At 31.9% G+C, this 15,757-nt stretch overlaps 1 protein-coding gene across 1 annotated transcript; it reads left to right on the top strand.

The window, feature by feature from the left end:
• Positions 1 to 14,161: 14,161 nt before the first annotated feature.
• Positions 14,162 to 15,259, top strand: LOC149249615 (uncharacterized). Its single transcript, XM_089456286.1, has 3 exons — positions 14,162 to 14,717; positions 14,803 to 14,845; positions 14,966 to 15,259. The coding sequence occupies exons 1-3, from the start codon at positions 14,394 to 14,396 to the stop codon at positions 15,037 to 15,039; spliced, it is 441 nt and encodes a 146-aa protein (XP_089312412.1). The 5' UTR covers positions 14,162 to 14,393; the 3' UTR covers positions 15,040 to 15,259.
• The last annotated feature ends 498 nt before the right edge of the window (positions 15,260 to 15,757 follow it).

Raw genomic sequence — 15,757 nt, 5'->3', positions numbered from 1 at the left:
GCAAGGCGGCCTTTCTGGAATGGCCGTTCCAGCTGTGCCTAGGTTATGGCCTCGACGCTTATGTTCTATTAACTGTTAAATTCTGTTCAAACTCTGTATTCTGTAGTTTTATCAGATCTAGATCTATTCTATGCTTTTGACATTTACGAACAGATTATACATCTGTATAAATTCAACATCATCCATCGTATTTGAAGATGTGATTGTTTTTGGCCGACCTGGTTTCTAAAGGTCACTGTTTCTGACTGAGCTTTATAATGATAACTCTGTTCTATTTAATGTTCAACTCCGTCACTGGTGAATGGCTTCGGCTTGTTTTTAGTTATAATATTCTCATACTGTTATCGTGCCAGGTAGCGGCTATTCATGGTTTCACAGTATCACATATTATATGTCTGCGGCTGCGATTAAGGGTTTCCTTATCTACTTCATTTTTAAATATATATACGTCTCTGAATTAATTCCGGTTAATACCAGTTCACTTACATTTCCATGCCAAGGGTTAATAAGCTTATAATGAGCTCCTATATACACTGTTGTCTTTTCCTTTGTTCATTTGCATCACAGTTATAATAAGTTCTTGATTACGGTTTTTCTGAGTTAAAAAATCTATAGTTTCCCATTGTATTGTTTTCCATGGCACTGCTCTCGGCTTATTGACTCTACACAGCGAGAGGATAGATTTACATTCATTCCATGAATGTACAGTCTATCCCTTTTCGCACACAGTCTCACCATACGTTACTACATGTACTGTATTCATATGCCTGGTTCACGCTTTTACTTGATTCCTGGTATTTACTTTTCGGCATTATATTTAACTTCTCGATTGTAATATACATTTACTCTTATTTTCATTTCTGTAACTAGGGTTTGATGAATGTATCCCTTTGCATCTGTCTTATCACCTGTCAGTAGTCATTACACACATAACTGGAAAGTAGTTAAAGGTATTAAATTGTTATTCCGTGTATATTATCATATTTTTACAAATACTTGCGAAACTGGTTTGGACACATACGTAAGTTCTTTCTTTAGAGTTCTGTCTCCCTTTATTTACTCTGTTGAGGAAATGTATACCGAACAAGGTTATACTTCTCGGTCTAATGTTTACAAGAGACTTATTTCTGTGTCGGATTACCTAAACCCCCTAGGGTTAACTACCAACTCGGCTTCCTTTAACTACTCAGGTCTTTACAAGGTAAGACCAATTATCTTCCTGGATAAGCTATCAAAGAAATTGGTCTTTCTGTTAATACAGAATTCCTGTGTAAGTTTGATAGTAGTATTCCACCTGAATGTCTATGTCACAGTTTCATTCTGTCTATTTAATAACAATAATTTTACTCTAAACATCGAACACAGCAACCTTTTAAGTAAAGATATATCTGAGTACTTCAATACCTGAACCTTTCTTAACTAAAGTTAAAGAAGCGTACCTGGTGCTCGATCACAGGGGTGCTTTGTTTTCAGTAGTCACCTGTAGAGTTTTCACTCTTAACCCCCCAACCATGAGATCCACTACGCTGGATTCTCCCCCCTAGCCGTCTTGCAGGCCTGCAGCCCTCAACAAGACTTAAGCACCACGGTGCTGGGTCATCTGATCACAACCAGACATAACCCGTTTTCTTTCACTCTGCAACTCCTCTCTGGAATCTCTCCTCTGCCTGTTCCCAAACAGCCCAGAGGTTTTCCTTTTCCCCCCCTCTTCAGGGTGAGAGGCAGTTGTCTTTCTTTTTCAGTTTCTTAACTGATTAATTTCTTTTAATAGAAAAGCCTCTTTTGGAGGCTGCCAGCATTTCATTCAACACATGTGTAAAATAATTCATTGCATTTTCTTTTAACAAATAATAATGTCTTTTAAAAACAAGTTATCACCCATATTGTTTTTACCACAGCATTTACCGGAAATTACAAGTTACCAGGGTTATTACAGGAGGGATGGAGAGAATGCAGGGATTTACCTCCACTTTACATTGGAGAATCTCCATCTATAAATAGGATTTCTTACAATCCCATTGGACAATACCATTCCTTACCCATACCACATGTCCCAAAAATCATAGCCTACTTCATATGACATTTTTTTAATTGATCAATTTAATTAAAATAGTTAGAAGAGGATAACAACTTTTGAGATAAATCTCAACCATTGACTTGTGTATACTACTAAAAATATTAGAGAATATTCCATGGAAGTTAATTCCCTACTATTGATTTTACTAACAAAAAAACATAATACATGATATTTAAATGATGGCTAAAAATAAAAATCAAAAGCCATGTCAAGGACACTTTTAAAAGGAAACCGATGATGAAGAATTTACTTGAAAGTTGGGATTGCCCATCAAATTTACACCCTAGTAATTGATGCATTCAAAAATATATTTTAGATAACAAAAACTTAGCAAAAATTATTTCCTCAAATTCAAAACAAAAGATCGAAAACATAAAATAATTAAACAATGCTAAAAAAGATAAAAAATAAAATGAAATACATAATATAATATATAGATAAAAATATATTCATTAAATATAATATATCGATAAAAACATATTAATAAACTATGTGAATCAAGGCATATTACAGTAAAAATTGAAATGATTATAATTCCTTTGTAAATTGCACTAGTAAGTCTCAATCGTCCATGGAATAAGATTTTAATATTATGATTTATTTATAAATATTATTAAAAAAAACAAGTTAATATAACAAAATTTATAGACAAAATATATTAAAAAGTTACGACTTATTTATTTATTTTATATAAAATATTTATATTTTAAATGATAAATTAAAAAGTTAAAATAAATAAAATAAATATTTTCAATAATAAATTTGTATATATTATAAATGTTATAATTATTAATGGATAGATGATAACCTAAGAAAAAAATAATGCTGAATAAAAAAGTGATATCTATCTTCACTTCATTAACTTCACATAACTTGCTTCGAAAATATTAATATATATTTTTAATTAAAAAATAACCAAATAATTATTTTTGTAAAATAAAATAAAAAACCAAATAGATGTTGTAAAAAAATGTGATGTCAAATAAATAAGTGATATTTCATAATTTGAAAACAAATAGTTTTGGAATAAAACGTGACAAATAATTTATGGTTACTAAAATGAAATTTAAACATCAATTCAATCAATTATAAATGTTACTACAAAATACATTATTTGGGAGAGATAAATTACGTATTTCAAGCAGTGTGGAAATAAACATAGGTTGACAACAACAAAATCCTATTTATTTGAACAAAAAGAACTAGGAATAAGAGTAATATAAACATTATTCCTTACCAAGAATGTAAACGTGCATAATGAAAGGGTTATATTAAGGGCGAAGCCAAAGAGAATGTAGCACAATCAAACAATGTAATGGCATATCTTTGAACAAAAATATTAGGAATAAGAATCCTATAAACATTATTCCTTCGCAGGAATGTAAACCTACGTAATGAAAGTCTTATGAACATCAAATTAAGGGTGAAGACAAGGAGAATGTAGCACAATCAAACAACATAATGCTATGTATTTGAACACAAAAATTAGGAATAAGGGTATTATAAACATTATTGCTTAACACAAATGTAAACTTGCTTAATTCAAGGGTTATGAACCTCAAATTAACGGTGAAGACAAAGAGAATGTAGCACAATCAAGAAATTGTAGAGAAGTGTGATAGTTGACATCATGGTGGATGATAAAATAGGATTACTTATAATAATTAGCATGCTTGTATAAATTAAATGGGTGATACAAGTTGTTACCAGTGTTTAAAATAATAATATTCTATTTAATTTATGTAAAACTGAACCTTTGTAATAGGAAAACAGAGTAAAAGTCCCAAATACAACTCATAAAAATTGTGTATATTTTCTAAAATATTCTGAAATTATCAAATCTAAATCAAATATACATTTTATTATTAAAAAAGATAGAAATTTTAGAAACCATTTCAAAATAGAGGATACCTACGGACTAAAATAAAATTAGTGATTGCGAGTAAAACACTTTATGCACCACAAAACCCTAGATACAATAACCTAAAGTAAGCCCACAAATATATAGAAAAGAGCTATATAGATGAAGATTAGCCATGCATAAATAATTCTCACTTCTCCCCTTTGAATCAATATTGAGTGGAAGCCAAAGCCAAGGAAAAGATAGGATTTGTCAGAAGGAAAAGGGTGAGGGCCAAAAATGTAGTGAAGATATTGTTTTCATGTGGAAGCCAAAGCGAAGGCATAGATAGGATTTGTAGGAAGGAAAATAGTGATGGCCAAAAATGTAGTGCCGATATTGTTTTCACTTGCAAATTGATGATGGGTGCAAAGTTGCACAATCACCAATGATATTGAAATTTGTGTATGGTATATTTATTCTAATCATTTGTTTATACATGGTTGAAATTGATTTTTATTAATAAATTTTGAGAATATTTCCTAATTTAAATAAAAGAGGTTTGGATTAATAAATTCGTTGTTTGACCTTTTATTATAGGCATTTCCCTTGTGATAGTTTCTTATGATTGATTGTGATTTATAATAATAATATATACTATTTAATTTAGATATCAAATATTAATTCAATAAATGTATTATAACAATAGTTTAATGAGAACATCACATCACTGATGAAAATCACAGGAAAAAGTGATGGAAAGTTGATGAAAGTGTGCACTAACAGTAGACACATGTGGAACATTGCATAGGCACTGTGTTGATGGGCTTTTGCTTTTCCTGTTCAAGCTTGCATAAAAGAGTGCGCTCATTAATTTGTTGTACACTAAGCATGTGCGAGCAAGTGAATTTGATACTTATCAACCAAGCATAAAGTGATTATGGAATGAATTATGACAAGATCCACAATAGGATCCAAAATTGAAGTTAGACCAAATTTTGGAGGGTGTTTTTCATAACAACAACATAAGGCTGTGTAGGAAATATTTGTCTATATTTTCATCCATATCCTCCATTGATTGGTTAGTATAGGGAGAGATCACGAAGAAATATTATTGTTAAAACATTGTCTACATTAAGGGATATTGTTTTGGATCAAAGCAACACTCAATCCATCGTTGTAAGCCTAGAGGATTCCAAGCAAAAGGCTAAGGTTCCTGAAAAGGGATGAGAAATGATTTGGTTAAAGGAATTGAATTCAAAGTAGTGGCCCTCATTAATATTCAGGCCTCGATGATTGACTTATCTCCCTATGTGTCCCCTCCATATGTGATGAAGTATGAATCGAAGGACTTAGTCATGAAATATATCAACATATTATTGTAATTGAACACATTGTTGAGGACTTATGAGGCCCAAATGTTAAGACAAAGACAAGAAAATTCATAGCATAAAAAGGTTAGTCCTTATAGTGATATTAAGCTCAATATGCTTATTAATAGAATATAACATAGAATAGAAATATGCATCTTCAAATGAATTTTTAATGAAGCCAACATTAAGTCCTTAAGTGGTAAGGTTTGGGAACATTATTAGGCTATGTTCCAAAAGAGATTTTTTCTTGCAAGATGATGGTTGGCCCTCACCTTTCTTTCAATGGTGGAATGTACAAAAGCCAATATCTTCATTCTCGTTATGGAAATAGATGCTTCTCAGTTTAAAAAGTTGGCCTCTCACCTTCAATGCATAATTTGAAAGAATTTATGACATTCATCGATGGTGAAATCTACCTAGCTTACATACCAATTATTGGTTTTCCAAAGTCTTTACAGAGGCAGGAAACTCTTAAGGTCATTATTTGGTCGAAAGCATGAATTTTAGTAAGGCTAACATTACAACAATCACTCAGATTATTGTTGGAATTGATTTTGGAGATGGCTTAGTATTGGTAATGGTGATTTAGAAGAGATCACCTATGGTTATTTTGGAGCTCGATTGCCATGTTGTCCCCTTAATATTTTTAGATGTCATTAGCTAAGTCATATATCTAAATATTTCTTATTTCCTTTCAATACAAAGTGAGGGTAAAAAATTACCTACTTCCAACATTTTAAAGTGTCCTTCACTCACAAAGACGATTTCTCCTATGGAGGTTGGTATTGAAAAATTTGACATGAATACTGCAATGATAAAATCTTTAGAAAGTCTTTGGAGGGACTAGAACCTAAAGATATTATTGGAGAATTTGAAGATAACTAGAATGCTAATCACAGGGAGCTGACTAATATTTTTAAGTCACCTCAAGATAAAGATTTGTGTTTGGAAGAATTAGATCCTTTACTTGTTTGTTGATTGGGTATAAAGGAATGACGGTGAATACCTAAGCACCTCCTTAGAAACTCTTGTTAGATGGTGTTGACGATGATGCTCCATGTAAGGAGACTCATAGTGCAATGAACCCTTAACTTATTCACCTAAGTTTCCTCCAAAAGCTTGTCATAGGTGTCTCTCCTTTAGAGTTATGTAGGGGGTGAATGGAGGTCCTATTGCATTTCCAAGGCATATTGACCCTGCTAACCAAAATGACTCACCTGAATATGAGCAAAAGTATAACTTGAAAAAAATAAAACCTCCTCTTTATTAGTGTAAGAGATGGTTAAGGATGTCTTAGCTGATAACCCAGTGAAAGGGGGGAAACAATCTTTTAGATCTGAGGCTCAAGAGAAAGTAGCATTGGAAGTATGATCTGCTAAGAACCAAGGTACATATAGGATTTGTAAGAAGGAAAAGGGTGAAGGCCAAAACTGTAGAGAAAATTGATGATGGGTAAAAAGTTGCACAATCACAAATGATATTGAAATTTATGTATGGTATCTTTATGTTGATAAAAAAATTTTCCCTAGTTGAAATTTATTTTGATTAATAAATGTTGAGAATATTTCATAATGTAAATAAAAGATGTTTGGATTAATAAATTTTGAGAATATTTCACGATGTAGATAAAAGAGGTTAATTGTTTGACCTTTCTTATAGGGATTTCACTTGTGATAGTTTCTTATGATTGATTGTGATTTACAAAAATAATGTTTATTATTTAAATTAGATATCAAATATTAGTTCAATATATGTATTATAACAATAGTTTAATGAGAGCATCATGTCACTAGTGAAAATTAAATTTTTTTGGTCCATAGGTCCTAGATCTATGACTCTGATAACAAGTGTGGAGACACTCCCTTTGATGCCAAATTTTCTTTACTAATCAAAGTAGAAATAAGGTTACTCAGTATACTGAGAAATTCCTATTTAAGTTACAATACTATATATAGGTAAATAAACATTTTAATCAACTAGTCATTTGTTACCCACCACCATTACAAAATTTCATCAATATTGAAAGCACATAAAGAGGTACATACATCAATAGTCATATTTTAAAATTCAATCATTGTGACACTCACATTACTTTCTGGTCATTGTAAATATACCATTAATCATATCACAAAAATTATTAATACATAATGCACCATTCACCAAGGAGTGGAGTTTTGGTTCTCAGATTTGTTGTTGCTTGCACTCCCTTGCCGTCATCCACATATATGTGTGAATGTTGATGTGTTCTGACCAAATGTTAATGAATCATGGCCTTGCCTCCTAAACTACTCCTTGGGTACTCTTCTTCCTTGTGGACCCCCAAGATGCAATAGGGCTATAAGATTGTGAACAATTTATAGCGAGTGGAGGAGAGCACTCTTTTCTCAAGAGCACGCCTCTCAAAAGAAAGGCTCCACTATACCAAACTGACTATAGTCATAAGAACTATCAACTTATATATAAAATGATAGAGAAGGTTTAATAATAGAAGTGATTTTGTTGATAAAATGATACCATGCTTGGCATATACAACATGTATTTGAAATGGAGAAAGTCCCTTTCATAACCTGAGAAACTCATTCTTAGATTTGATTTGATTTTATTTTAGTAACACATGGAAAAAAAGAGGGAAAAAAAATTGGAAATGTAGCAAGAGGTAAGTTAGCATCGCAAGAGATATGCATCAATACCTAAAGCAAGTATTTACATTAATTTGTTGAGGTTTTGACCAACAATAAATGATGTCAAATTATTCATTCATTGCATTGGCATCGATGTTTTTTTTGATTCCTGGTATGTTTTTGTGAATGTGGTAGGCAGATCCAAAATGGGATTTAAGTAAATACTGACATACTAGGGTAGACCACACCAAAAAAATATGAATTTTAAAAACCTATGAAATTTTAAAAGCTAAGATAGAGTTGAGTAGAGAACATTTAAAATTTAAAAATGTTGAGCTAAATCTTTAACAGAGAGAATATGAAATAAAAAGTAGCTTAAAATGCAATACATGCCATTATTGATAAAAACATTTATTAAGTAGCCCATTGATAGCTAAAAAGGTATCAAATAAAATGTACGAGTGAGCTTTAAAGGTTTCCTCACCATTCTCGGTGCATGCAGTGTTATATAATTGAAACCTCGTATCATTTTATCGACCATAACTCCTTCATTATTAATTCTCCTCTCTCATTTTACGTGTAATTGCAAAATTAAATGTCTCTCACTTTCTCTCCTATCCTCCCATGTACATGTCCTACCTCCTTGGATAACTCGAGGTTGATTTAGGAGTATAAATAAAATATGTTGAATGCACATCCACATGGATTTTATTGCTAGCAATATTCTTAGTGTAAGAACTCATCTATTTCTTTACAGTGTTTCGGGGCATAAAATGATTTACTTGGGTTTACTGTATTTATTTTAGTGTACAATGCCTTACCTAGGTTTATTATATTTAGTTTAGTGTACAACACTTTATTAGGGTTTTTAGTTTAGTTTACAATGCCTTACTCATGTTTGGTAAAGTTTATTGTTAAGAGGCCTCCTTTTAGTTCTTCATGGTGCTACTAATCACCACCCTTCCTACAAATTCCTACTGGCATGGAGCTCTCTATGTTCATTCTCTATTCCCAATTCTTGCAATATGTATATTCACAATCTGTCTAGGGCATAATGTTTAGCCTTTTATGATTCCTAATTTATTGTTGCTGCTACAAACCATCAGTTATGTGGATAATTCTTGCAACAAGTTATGCTCATTTCAATGTTTTGTATATATTTATATCTTCAAAATATATTTCTTAGTATTATTGTAGTACTTTAACCTTTCATGATTGGTTTGATAGATCTCACACTCTTTTATTAATTTGCTTTTAGTAGCTGTTAGTGATTGACTAGGCCCAATTTCAATTAAGTAATATTTTAAAATATGAGGAGATGCATCGATTTGACATAAAATTTGTTGCATTTATCATTTGTTTTTTTTTATTAAATTGTGCTTGTGTTGTTTGGTTAGATTATTTATTTTTTGATAAAATATCAACTTTGTGTTTGAATCTTTATTTTAAAATAATTATTGTTTATTATGATTTTTTTAGTGCTAGGGGTTATTTTATACTATCATAAAAAAATTAAAACTTTTTTAATTTATTTTTGGAATATGCTTTTATTTTCTAAAACTGTAATTTAACCCTTATTCTAATTCAATATGTATTTTTATTTTAAAATACACTAGCCTTGATTCATTTTAATTTTGGATCTACCAAGCATTTAAATTCATCTTAACTTTGGATCTACCAAGCACCTAGAGGGATCAAATCGCTTCAGGTACAAACCTCTTTTACAGGATTTAGTCCCTCTCCAAAGTTGATGTGTCTAAGCTCCTTTAATTATTAGTTTTTATTTTAGATATTATGATCAAGGAATTTCATAATTTTTTCATATATATATATATATATATATATATATATATATATATTTATTAAAATATGATTTAAATAATTTTTATTGAATTTTAATGTGAAACATATTCTCATAAATAGTTGTGTAGTATTAAATTTAAAGTGGAAATTTAACATTTAAAAGGATTTTTTGAGTATATTCTTCAACTAATTTTACTTGTATCTCAATCATCAAAATTAAATTAATGTCTAAACACATAAATTTTAATAAAAAAAAAATTGAGTAATGACTTCTCCTTGAATTATAATATCTTAAACAATATTTGAAGAGAGAGCAACTAAAAAATGTCAAGTATCATTGTCGAGAATTGATACTAAGCATATTTATTTTCAAACTCTAAAAGTTAGGGTTTTGCTTGAAGAATAATTCAGCTCCACAACATCTGAAGGGTAGATGGTAACCATGGTAATAGGTGGAGTATTTACAAAATGAAGTTTAAAAAATACAACATCAGTTAAAATAAATTGTTTTATTTTTCAAATTTTAAAATATAGAGAATTTATGACAAATAATTGTAATTAATAAAATATTGTAAAATTAAAATTATTTAATAAGAAGGAAAAAATTATTAAAAAAATTGTTTATTAAAATTTGTGGCACCATTCTATAAAATATTTGAACCTTGATTTTAAGCAGAGGCTAAACAGAGTTGTTTGGAAAATTTCATTATACCCATGCATATCTATATATTTTATTTCCTGTTAAAATTGTAGGATTGTGAATGGATGGAGATCATAATTAAACTAATTCGAAAACACACAAAATTGAACTGAATGATGATTTTTACATGAATTATAATATCTTAAATAGTATTATAGGAGAACAACTCAAAGCTTAATTTAAAAAAGTGAACATATTACCCATTGTGGAATGTTATAAAAAATGTAAGTATCATTATGAGAGAATGGATAAGTAGGATATTAATTTCTAAAATTTGAGAATCAAGTTCTTGTGAAAAATGCTTATTTGGAAAAGCTCTACAACATATGAAGATGCTTATTTGGAGAAGCTCCAAAACATATGAAGGTGGAGATCGTTCATAATGAGAAATGGTGGAAATAGTTTTTGTGTTGATGAGAAGTTCATTACTAAGAGCTTCTTGCAAATGATCTTTCGAGTCTTATGGTGGAAATTTGAGGTAACATGATGGTAGTAAATTAAAATTAAAAATTGCTAATTCAACCCTCAATTCCATAGGCCTCTTGGTTTTTTGTCCTAATTGGTAAATAACACTCAAACCCCGAGCCAAATCTTTTTGGTAAGAAAAAAATGAATATCATTGGAATTTTATGCCTTTAAATAGGCTAATACTATAGGAAGGACCATGCTTAAGAATAATAGGGAAAAGCTAGTAGAAGTTGTGAAAACCAGAAAAAGTAAATTGACTATTTTATTTCAATTTTCTTTTAATTATTAACTTTATTTGCTATTATTATTATTATTATTTTTAAATGTAATTTGATGTACTAGTAAAGACAAGCCAAACATGACATTACAACATATCCATTGTCTAGAAGCACATTGATTATGATGAACTTAATTAAGGTATACCTACGAGGCATAATGTAAGTGTAAGATTCAAAAGAAATATTCAATAAAAAGATTGTAATGACACAACCCTATCCTAACCTAGACTAGGATGACAATTTCATATTTGATATTCTGTGAATAAGAAAATAAACACCATTTAAACTTAAACCTCATGTTGTGAAACAATTGTATTATATACAAAAATATGTACATGCAATTACACATAATTCAAAATTAACAAACCATTTGCATTTCAGAAAAAGCATTCTAATAAACACCATTTAAACTTAAACCTCATGTTGTGAAACAATTGTATTATATACAAAAATATGTACATGCAATTACACATAATTTAAAATTAACAAACCATTTGCATTTCAGAAAAGGCATTCTAATCAAATCAATTTTTGACCGAATCATGCACAAACTAACCCCAATTTCAAAAGGAGTAACTTCTCAATATAACTATAGTAGGAATAATTTCGTTGATGATTTCCTAATCGGGTACTAGTAATGATTTGTAATGTAACGGTATTAGCAGAAAACCTATGTAATGTTACACATGCAGATAATGTTTATGAGGCAACTCTGAAATGAGCTGAAATTCAAAGCGAAACACATGGTGGCAAAAATATCATCCACGGTGGAAACATGATGAAGCTCAAATGTCTTTTTCTCACCCAAGATCAACTCCAGCTTCGAACCTTTCTCACCCAAGTTAAACCGTCTCAACTCCACCTTCGAATACTCCCGGCTCCACACACACCAAAAATTGAAACATTAGATAAGAAAGAAAATCAAGGCTTAAGAATAGCTTCCGGAGGGAAACGCAATTTATAACGGTGAGAAAAGCAAGAAAAACAATTTTTAATTGTAGAGAGAAAAGCAAGAAAAGTAACTATGATAAAAGCGATAAAAGTTAAAAAAGAAAGAAAAGAAATTTATAAAGATAGTTGATGGATAGAAAGTAATAAAAGCGATAAAAGTTAAAAAAAAAAACAAAAGCAATTTATAAAGATAGTTGATGGATAGAAAGTAATAAAAGCGATAAAAGTTAAAAAAGAAACCAAAGCAATTTATAAAGATAGCTGATGGATAGAAAGTAATAAAAGCGACAAAAGTAAAAAAAAAAAACAAAAGCAATTTATAAAGATAGTTGATCGATAGAAAGTAATAAAAGCCATTTGTGGAAACAACTCTTTATATTGTATCTCCACTTTGACACGGTTGTCGAACCATTGTAACATCCGACATTGAGTCCGCGCTACCGACTTCGGAGTCCATATGTGATAGAGGAGGGTTGGTCCTATGTCTCAGTCTGGCCTAGATGAGGGTGGCCTTCAGGAGAAATCGAATCGGACCTGTGCTCTGCTCTTCTCGCGAACTACCTGTGTTTTGCTGGGGAAATGGACCTGTGCTCTGCTCGTTCGCGAACCACCTTAAATGAATTGAGTTGCTGCCGAATCCAATCATGCTTCTGTCTCGTATGTATGCCTCTGTCTCGTGCTTCCAAGTTTTTTTAATTTTATTTTTCATACCTATTTGTTTCATGTGTTTATAAAATAAAATAAACTCAAATCGAGGAGTGAGTTTGAAAGACTGTCTCTCTATTTCTGTTGCATGCTATGTTGAATAAGCCGAACGAGTTTGAAAGACTGCCTCGCCATTTCTGGTGCATGCTATGTTATATAAGCCGAACCTAGTAACATTTTAACGACCACATCTCCTTCATTACTAATCCTTCTCTCATTTTGTGTCTCTTGCCTTCTCCCTTCTCCTTCCATCGATTCTGCTCGGGGTTGATTTAGAGAGTCCTCCTTTCAATTCTCCATGTAACTGCTCTCCTCTACAGTTTCTTACTGGCATGAAGCTCTCTATAGTTCTCGCAATATTTTTATTTACAACCTCTGCAAGGCGTAATGTTTAGCCTTCTATGATTCCTACTTTATTGCTGCTACAAACGATCGTTTATGTGTAAACCGTTGTTTACGTCAGATAATGCTGGCAATAAGTGATGCTAATCTCAATGTTTGCTATACATTTGTATCTGCAAAATATATGGTTTGGGATTATTGTAGTAGTTTAACCTTTCATGATTGGCTTGATATCTCACACTTTTTTATTAATTTGGTTTCAGTAGCTGTTAGAAATATCGAGACCCGGTTTCAATTGAATAAAGAGGCGATGCATCTATTTAACATAACTACTTTTACATTCATCATTTGCTTAATTTAATTTTTAACGTGCTTAAATTGTTTTGGTTATGGTTAGATTATTTATTTATTTTTGTAGAGTCTCAACTTTGTTTCTGAATCTTGATTTTCTAATAAATATCTTTTCTATATATATAATTTTTCAATACGAGTAATTATTTTATTCCATTATAAAAAAAAATAAAAAAAAATAATTGTAATTTGTTTTTGGAATAAGTTTTTTTTTTTTAATTATGATTTACTGTTCTTCTAATTTAACATGTATTTGATATTGTATGTCTTTTATTATTAATTTAAATAAATTGATCTTAAATGACAATGAACTAAATGTTTATATATAAATATATATATATATATATATATATATATATATATGAATAATGATGAATTGTAGTTTTTAGTATATGTTTATATTTATATTATTTCCTTTGTATGTGTGTTTTTTTATTGATACAATTTTTTTAACATGTAAGAAGAGGGGGTGTCACAACCCTTCACGCATAAATATACTTAGTAAAAAAAAATTTAACTATGGTCTGCATGCTAGCACTCATACTCCTTTATAAGTGGACACACTAAACATTATCATAGGCAACCATATATATATATTACGCATTGTCACCATGTACAAACTTATGCGCTTAATCTAATGAACATTTATCAACCTTATACTATATAGGGTTCACCATAATACTGTTATAAATTCGCATACAAGTAATGGCTTTTACTGTTGCATAGTGGTGTTAAGCTGTGTTAAACTTCAAAGTACCATGAGCGTTGACATCTGGACCTAATCCCCTAAACCCTCCCCAGCATACGGAGCATTAGCTGGTCTCGGTTTTCGAAGATCCAGATGCAGGTTTTGGCAGGCTTCTCCACCTACCGCACCGTCTACTATGGTTCTCCGCTGGACAGGTGGAATGGCCGGTACACAAGGCCATGTGACACCTCGGCCTTGGGGCCCTCGGCCTTCCCGCCTCTTCTTCCCGCTTCATTTGGACGTCCCAGATTTCGTTTGGCGATCGAAGGGTGGATATGACTCTAAGGGTTTCACTTCATTACTTAAACCCCGTGAATCAAGGGCAAGGTTCATTTGTTTTGCGTTTACTCCGTCAGTTCGGCTCTCTGCCGCGACTATGGTTTGGTCTTCCCCAGTTTACAGTTTCACCTGCTACCGCTCTAGAGGCCGCAAGGGACCAGCACCGGATTGCTCAGCTCAGGTAATCTCGCATACTGTTACACTGCTAAAGTCCTGCTATTCCACTGAAAGATGCGTTTTGATTATGTTTTTGCTCTTCTTTGCAGGCAAGCACCGGTGGGGGTTGCTCAACCCGATCACTGAGTCGAGGTAATGGTTCTCAACAGCTCACTTTCCGGCGGTTACAGGTTGGTTCCCTTACTAATTACTGGTTTAGTTAAAAGGGCTCGGAACCTATCGTTCTGAGCTATACCTACATGCTTATTTCAGACCGTCGAGGCTGCTGGCTTGCACTTGGGTCCGTCGAGGTATTCTCCATGAGAGCCCTCGAGGTTTCATTATGAATGATACATTATTTGTTTGAAGTTCTCTGGAAGTTCGACTTGCAGATGGAAAACAGTGTTCCGACTCTTATTTCCTCATTGGTCATGATAGTTTTCTATAACTGTCGAACTAGGTCTTTAGATCTTTATATAGCTTCCAGCTTTGGCCTGGCCGGAGGCTTACCTTGTAAATGACGGCATCAGGTCCTTGTTATATGCTACTTCTATTTTGCTGTAAATGTATATGGTTTCATAACAGGGTATAATACTGTTCTTAAAATGGATGACAGACAGGAACTTGTTGTTTTGTTCGTTTTCCCAGAAGGCATAAGCCTTTCATTTAGATATATGTTATATTATTCCTTTTAATATATGCCCGCTTTGGCTTAATGGTGTTCGACTGTCTGTACATTTGTTTATCCTGTACATATGGACGCTGTATAACTCAGCGCTACCGAACTCGTGTTTTTCTTTCGGTTGATATGCAAAAATGGTAGATCTTTATACACAGATTCATATAGGTTGCATGTGGTCCTGTTTTTATTATTTTACTATGGATGCTCTCGGTACCTCGGTACAATGCTATTTCCGTTGATTTCTTTAATTTATGCAAGTAATACTGCCCAGAAATATGGGTCTCACGGGTGTGAGGGTTTATACGAGGTTTAGGGTCTACCCTCCAACCTTCGTTCCTCATCCAGGGAATAACTTCACTGTGAGTTTTTATGGAAGAACTGCG

Source organism: Pinus tabuliformis, chromosome 7, assembly GCF_031772625.1.
Source record: "Pinus tabuliformis cultivar Carrire ecotype Pingquan chromosome 7, CPIR1, whole genome shotgun sequence".
Classification (NCBI taxonomy): domain Eukaryota; kingdom Viridiplantae; phylum Streptophyta; class Pinopsida; order Pinales; family Pinaceae; genus Pinus; species Pinus tabuliformis.
Note: the sequence above shows the minus strand (reverse complement) of the source record. Positions and strands in the feature narration are given on the sequence as shown.